General features: G+C 43.6%; 1 protein-coding gene across 3 annotated transcripts in view; it reads left to right on the top strand.

The window, feature by feature from the left end:
- The first annotated feature begins 5,645 nt into the window (after positions 1–5,645).
- The window catches only part of CEP120 (centrosomal protein 120), a 39,220-nt gene continuing 37,188 nt past the window's right edge, over positions 5,646–7,677 (top strand). For all 3 annotated transcript variants that reach the window (XM_080361958.1, XM_080361957.1, XM_080361956.1), the window contains exons 1-2: positions 5,646–5,823; positions 7,155–7,311. In XM_080361958.1, the coding sequence (XP_080218084.1) occupies positions 5,772–5,823; positions 7,155–7,311 (209 nt within the window). In that variant the 5' untranslated portion in view covers positions 5,646–5,771. The remainder of the gene's footprint in view (positions 5,824–7,154; positions 7,312–7,677) is intronic.

Below are 7,677 nucleotides of genomic sequence, written 5' to 3'. Positions count from 1 at the left end.
ATCCAGGTCATCTTTGAGTCTGTGTTCTCTTTTGTTTTTTGCTGGATGTGCTTCTGCCTACTCTTAACCTATCAAGTCTAAAATTAACCAGATGAGTATGTGCTATTACCAACAGTGGTTCTGGCAGCAACCCAAACTGGAATACCAGACCCAAGTGACTTTTTCTTAAAATGTTGTAAAAGTATCTCATTTTAGCATCTTTGCTGCCACTGACCACAGACTGAATAATATTATTTTGATGGTTTTGTCCTTAATTTCTCCTCTCTTTTACCACACAACATGTTTCAGCTTCGCAAATGGTCTCTTTGAAAAAGAAAGATGATACCTTGATTTTTATTAAGACCAGCAAAGCCTAGTGTATAAATGAAAGAACTAAGATTTGGGACATCAAGGTTCTCAGATTTTTACTGGCCTATCAGGTTATGCAAGCCGAAATTATACCATTCTGTTCAGTTAAATGACAAAAATCCACCATGTTTGCTGTTCAAATATGACCTGAACTGTGCAGAAGACCTTTTTGGTTGCAGAGATGTAGGAGTCTGAGCCTGATCACTTGAGACAAGATCCTAAATCCACTGAAGTTAACCATTCAAAGAAACCTTCTCACTGACTCTCATGGATTCTGAATTAGGCCCTTAGTTTCACTTCATGTTTAAGTTTGACCTCTTAATTCTCTCAAGATGCAAGGATGCAAGGAGTTTCCAGGGAGTGAAAGACTGATGAGGGGAAACTGATGATATAAAAGGTTTCCTTAATCATTAATCATAAGGAAATGCCATTTCCTGAAATTATTTCAGCTTAAATTTCAGTCACAGTGTAACCTTTAGGATGTCTTACCTCTAGACAAGTACATTAAAACTTTGAAAAATGTAAATGTCTCTAAAAATATGAAAGCATTGAAAAATAAAGTTCATGAAACATGCTCACTTTTACTGAGGTGGTTTGTAGGGGTTTTTTGTTTTGTTTTGTTTGCTGTTGTTGTTATTGTTTTGTTTTGTTTTTTCTTTTTGTTGTTGTTGTCGTCTGTTTGTTTTGTTTTCTTTTGTTTTGTTTTTTCCTCAAAAAAAATGTTGATTGGAAATTTTCCTCCTTCCAAATAATTAAGGTTTGGCAATTCTTGATTCTTCAGTTTTAGCAATACATATTAGGTGAAAAGTGAGCAGGCAAATAACAAGAGATTGAAAGAAGACCATCAGGAATGTATCCATTGATGGCATTTTTAGATTTTAAAATTCATTAGCCATCCTCAGTCTTAAGGAATTCCTATCACAGAAATTTTCACACAGAATCTCACTTGATACTTTTACCAAAAAGGTCTAGAAAGAAACAGAAATAATCTGGTAAGTTACATGAACAGTCCTGCAAGTGTCACAACAGCACTTAAGGGAGATCCAGAACATGTTCCAATATTCTTCAGGATGCTATAATTTTTTTATCATAGAGTTCTAAATAGTCCTAGATTTGAAAGAGGTACAAAGCCATTGCTTTTGTACTTAATTTGGGAATATACACTGGATACTTTGCATTCATTATTCACATATGTAACTGTCTTTTTCCTTTTCAGATCCTTTCAGATCCTTTTCAGATCCTTTTCAGATCCAACAGTTGTGGTGGGTTGACCCTGGCTGGAGGTCAGGTGTCCACAAAGCTGCTCTATCACTCCACTCCTCAGGTGGACAGTGAAGAGAAAATATAATGAAAGGCTTGTGGGTCAAGATAAGGACAGGGAGGGATCACTCACCAATTACCAGCAATGGCAAAACAGACTCAACTTGGGGAAATTAATGTCATTTATTACCAATCAAATCAGAGCAGAATAATGAGAAATAAACCCAAATCTTAAAACACCTTCCCCCCTCCTCTCCCTTCTGCCTGGGCTCAACTTTCCTCCCAATTTTTTCTGCCTCCTACCCTACAAGCAGCATAGGGGGATGGGGAATGGAGGTTGTGGTCAGTTCATCACACGTTGTCTCTGCCACTTTCTCTTCCTCAGGGGACTCCTCACACACCTCCCCAGCTACAATGTGGGGTCCCTCCCACAGGAGACAGTTCTCCACAAACTTCTCCAGCTTGAGGCAATCCTGTGGGCTGCAGTTCTTCCTGAACTGCCACAGTGTGGGTCACTTCCATGTTGCAAAGGCCTTCAGGAAAAAGACTGCTCCAGTGTGGGCACCCCATGGGGTCACAGGTCCTGCCAGGAGCTTGCTCCAGCATGGGGTCTCCATAGGCTCACAGCCTCCTTTGGTCACCCACCTGCTCCGGCATGGGGTTCTCCATGGGCTGCAGGGGACAGCTGGCCTCATAATGGGCTGCAGCACAGGCTGCAGGGGAATCTCTGCTCTGGCACCTGGAGCACCTCCTCTGCCTCCTTCTCTCACCTGGGTGTCTGCAGGGCTGTTTCTCTCACACATTCTCACTCCTCTCTCCAGCTGAAGTTGCTGTTGTGCAGCTGTTTTTTCTCCCTCTTAAATAAGTTATCCCAGACGCGCTGCCACTGTCACTGGTGGGCTCTCCCTGGGCCAGCAGCTGGACTATCTTGGAGCTTGCTAGCATTGGCTGTATCAGATATAAGAGCAGCTTCTAGCAGCTCCTCACAGAAGCCACCTCTGGTAGCCCAACCGCTACCAAAACTTTGCCACTCAAACCCAATACAACAGTTTTCTAGTTTTCATTGATAACACTATTCATGACAGTTTATGTGAATTAGGCAGTACAATAAACTTTCCACTAATATCTACACTGTTTGGTTACATGTACTACAGCTGTCAGTGGAGAAAAAAGTAATCTTTTCCTACTTACTCTTAAGAAATATGTTTTGATATTTGGTTCTCCCTTTTCCAGAAGAATAAAGGTTATTGCTCTCCTAATCTAATCTTTAAAAAGAGCTTCTGGCTGTCCTTCTTAAATTTAAATTTTCTCTGTTTAAATTACATTTTGCTCTTCCTGAACATACCAAGTCCTGCATTAAGGATCAGTGATTCTAATTCTAAATTTTGCCTTAAAGACAATACATTATGTAATTTTCTCATATTCAACCTCCATATAAAATACGCTCTTACTGAAGTTCTTGTTATGGTAAAAGAAAAACATTTAAGAAGGCTTTCAAAGTATTCCAAAGTGTAACCAAATAACCACAAGAAGAGTAATTCAAGTTACCCTTTTAGAACACACATTACACTTATGTGCAATTTTTTTCCCCTGTGCTACAAAGGGATACAGCTATTTACAACAACTGCTGCATGAACAAATCTGCAAATCCTAGAATCATAGACACTTACGATCATCAACTCCAACCATAGCCTAACTCTAGCACTAAACCATGTCCCAAAGAGCCTCGTCTATACATCTTTTAAACACCTCCAGTGATGGTGACTCAACCACTTCCCTGGGCAGCCTGTTCCACTGCTTCACACCCCTTGCCATAAAGAATTTTTTCCTACTATCCAATCTAAACCTCTCCTTGCACAACTTCAGGCCATTTCTTCTCATCATCGTTTCTTCACCCTCCATGGTACAACCTCCTTTCAGGTAGTTGTAGAGAGTGATAAGATCTCCCCTCAGCCTCCTTCTCTCCAGGCTAAACAGCCCCAGTTCCCTCAGCCGCTCCTCATAGGACTTGTTCTCCAGACCCCTCACCAGCTTCGCTGCCCTTCTCTGAACTCTCTCTAGTACCTCAATGTCTTTCTTGTAGTGAGTGGCCCAAAACCAAACACAGGATTCAAGGCAGGGCCTCACCAGTGCCAGGTACAGAGGATTACAATCACTTTCGTGGTCCTGCTGGCCACACTGTTTCTGATATAAGCCAGGATGCTGTTGACCTTCTTGGCCACCTCACACACTGCTGGCTAATGTTCAATCAACACCACAGGATTCTCTCCCATCAGGCATTTTTCCAGCCACTCTTCCCCAAGCTTATAGCATTGCACAGGGTTGTTGTAACCCAACTGCAGGACCCAGCACTTGGCCTTGTTAAACCTCACACAACTGGCCTCAGCTCAATGATCCAGCCAGTCCAGATCTACCTGTAGAGCCTTACTACCCTCCAGCAGATCAATATTCCCACCCAACTTGGTGTCATCTGCAAACTTAGTCCCCTCATCCAGAATATTGACAAAGATATTAAAAAGAACTGGCCCCAATACTGAACCCTGGGGAACACCACTCGTGGCCAGCTGCCAACTGGATTTTACTCTATTCACAGTTCTTTGGGCTCATCCAGCCAGCCAGTTCTTTATCCAGCAAAGCATACACCCATCCAAGACATAAGCAGCCAGTTTCTCCAGGGTACAAACTGCAGCACTCTGACATGGAATAAACTCATGTAGGTCACCAGAAGACATGATTTCCAGGAATCACACCAAAAGAAATCAACAACAACAACAAAACCAACCAACCAACCAAAAAAAAAAACCAACGCTGCCAGGTAAATTGTACGTTTTTTGTCATCTTTTGTGACAGTGTTTCCTCCCTAGCCAAAATTACACATTTTTCAGGTCTGCCTCCACGTCTTCTTTAAAAAGTACCTACAACCTGTTTTTCTGAAGCTGGCAGTGGTAGATATTTAAGAACTTAGAAGCAGAGACTCGTCATGCCAAATGCAGTGTTATACAATAAAAGATGCCACAACAAAAAGCAGCAGCCAGAACTGAACTCAGATTCAACTCAGAAATAAGAAAGTGTGTTAAGCAGTGTTTCAGAAACAGAATAAACTCCTGCAAAAGAAAAAGGGTTCTCCCTCCCCTGTTGTTTGTGAATTGTGACTCAGTATCTTTCTGGAATATGTATGTTACTAAATCACAAGGATTTTATGTCAGTGCAAAGTTTTTACTGGGCTAACAAACACGATATCGTAAACATAAAAATACTTTATTTTCCCTCACAGTCAAGGCACACACGTAATTTGGGACACTGGGGACAACAATTCCTGGTATTTCGGCTTAATCGATTGTTACTTCATATCTTCATATGGAAGACAGCATAGTTTAAAAACGACCCAAGAACAGCAAAGCTGCATATTGCCAGAACTAGACTCAGGTTGTCCTGCCCTGCCACTCATCACGGTGCTAAAAAACCCCAAAATTAAACCTCTCTGTTTCAATAGAGGATGTCTCTAAAGTAGCTGGTATTTGTTGACTGGCAATGAGAAGTGCTTGTGAAACTACAATGCCACGTTTATATTTTTATTTACTTATATTAAGTTTTCGATTACTTTTCCTCGAGTTGATAACGCGCCCAACGTGCGTTTCACCTCTCGGGTGCCACGGCACTGCCGGTGACCCACGAGGGCACCCTGCGCACAGCTTCCAGCCTGAGTCACTGCAAACACCACAGCTGCTCAGCCGCACCTCCAGCCTTGCCTGAAAAGCCCCAGTTCCGAACCAGAAAACAGACAGACGGTGAAGAGGAGCCAAAAGCAGCCCTGTGGGGCGGCCCGCCCACCTCACACACCTGCACGGTACCAGCGCCCGACGGGGCGGGGCCAGCGCGCTGGGGCGGGGCCAGCGCGCTGGGGCGGGGCCAGCGCGCTGGGGCGGGGCGGTGGCCGTGCCGCGGCGGAAGCGGTGTCCAGTGAGGCGGGCGGGGCTCCCGTTGCTAGGCGGAAGTGCGGCGGCGGGCGGCAGTTGGAGTTTAAAGGCTCCGAGGCGGTAAAGCGGCGGTCGGTGGCGGCAGAACGGCAGCGGGGTTGCTTGGGCTTCAGGTGCGTCCTTCGCTCCGTTTCGGGAGCGGCTGCGCTTCCTGACCCCGCAGCAGCCGCCGGGCGGAGCGAGGAGATGGTCTCCAGAGCCGCCGATCGGCTGCTGATCGTCGTCTCCGTTCTGGAAGGTAAACGGGGGGATGGGGGTCCGGCCTCCTGCTGCTGGGGGTCGTCGCCTCTGTCCTGGACGGACAATGAGGGGTGGTCGCTGCCTCTGGATTTGTTTTATCTGATGGAGTGAGCGGGATAAGCCAAGCTGTACGTAATAAGCTGGTTATATTAGGAAAGCTATAGGCATACATACGTTAAAGCCAGGTAGCCTATCCCCAGTTTGTTTCTGGAGATATTTGCCCAAGCGGTTATTTAAAAGGAAGGATGAAAGGGCCCTTCATTTCCCGAAAAAGAATTCCGTCTCTTAGCCTGGCCAGTCTCGCCTGGCCGGCGGTGTCTTTCAGGCCCTGGCTCACTGCTGTTCCTCGCGGGTGCGGAATCATTTGCTGCCGCCTCTTCGGCATCCAGCCCGTGTGCGGGCACAGGCAGCCCCGCGTCGCCTCTGCCCTCTCCGGCTGCCGGCGACAGCAGCGCTGGCTGCCTGCGTGTCCGGTCTTTTCAGCCGGGCCACTCTTCAAGAGAGCTTTGACCCAAAGCAGTGGAGTCCGGCCGATGTCTTATGATGATCAGGATCCTTTTTTAGCAATCTTCTTCAACCTTTTTTTAGTGTTGACCCGAATACCTGGCTAATCATCCTTAATCAAGTAGTTTTTCAGATTACTGAGGTGTAATTAGTGTGTGTGAATGCTTTCTCTTAGTCAAGTAAATCCTCTTATCTCTCTGCCCGTTATTGTAGTTTACCAAGGTAGTTTTAAAATAAGATACTCTCCTCCAACATGCATGTAGCCCCTCCCCACACTCTGGTACATGTGCATTTTAAAAGTGTTCATTTTGTCATTTAAATTATTAATCGGAATATGACGTGATGCTGAACCCAGGACAAATCCTGTACAACACTGGGCACTTTTCTAATCTAGTCTTTTTTTTTTTTTTTTTTTTTTCCCCAGCAAAAGGCAGTTGGAAAAACATTTTTCACTGCTTTCATTGGATTGTGTTTTGCTGCTTTGATATGGGACAGTGATAAAATCTGCAGTAGAGGCAAAACATTCAATCTCACCTGTTCACTTATTCTATTCCAAATCATAGATTTCTCAAAATTAAATCATCCTAGTAATCTCCTTTCTTTCTTTGTTAGTTAATGTCTTTCTGGATGCTTCACAGGTAGTTTATTTCATGTTATTTTTGTTTTTCTGCATGTGGGAAGACTTTTAATATGAAGAACATAGCTTTAGAGTAGGCACATGGAAAATGATATGGGAAATGTATTTTTATGTAATTGGTGTATGGCATAAAGCTGAGCTCTCACTCTTTTTTTGTGATGGTGTGTGGCAATTACACTCTTTTACAGGGCGCTATTTTCCAAAACGACCCAAGCATATGCTTATAGTTGAAGCAAAGTTTGATGGTGAACAGCTGGCTACTGATCCTGTAGAGCATACCGATCAGCCAGAATTTGCTACGGAATTGGCTTGGGAACTTGATAGGAAAGCACTTCATCAGCACAGGTAACGTTAAAAAGTGAAGTCTAATTTGTAGATCAATTTTAATTTTCTTGGTTTTTTTACAGCTACTGAAGTACAATTTTTGTTACTGTCATCTGATTTTTTTTTTTTTTTAGAAACTTTCTTCTAGCTGTACACTGATCTACCATAATGTTGCCACAATGAGCAAAAGTAGTATGTGGCAAGATAAGTGATGTTTAAAACTTAAATAGGTTATGTTTTTATACTACTGAAAAAACCCCAAGAGTTTACAGCAAGTTAATAATGTTATAGGCCATGTATTGGATTTAAGATTTCTTATGTATCCTGTGACACACAATTAATTTCAAGCCTGAAAAGCCCAGTGTCAGAAGAGTTAAGAAATTGAAT

The sequence above is a fragment of the Nesoenas mayeri genome (genome assembly GCF_963082525.1).
Source record: "Nesoenas mayeri genome assembly, chromosome: Z".
In the NCBI taxonomy this organism is placed as follows: Eukaryota; Metazoa; Chordata; class Aves; order Columbiformes; family Columbidae; genus Nesoenas; species Nesoenas mayeri.
Note: the sequence above shows the minus strand (reverse complement) of the source record. Positions and strands in the feature narration are given on the sequence as shown.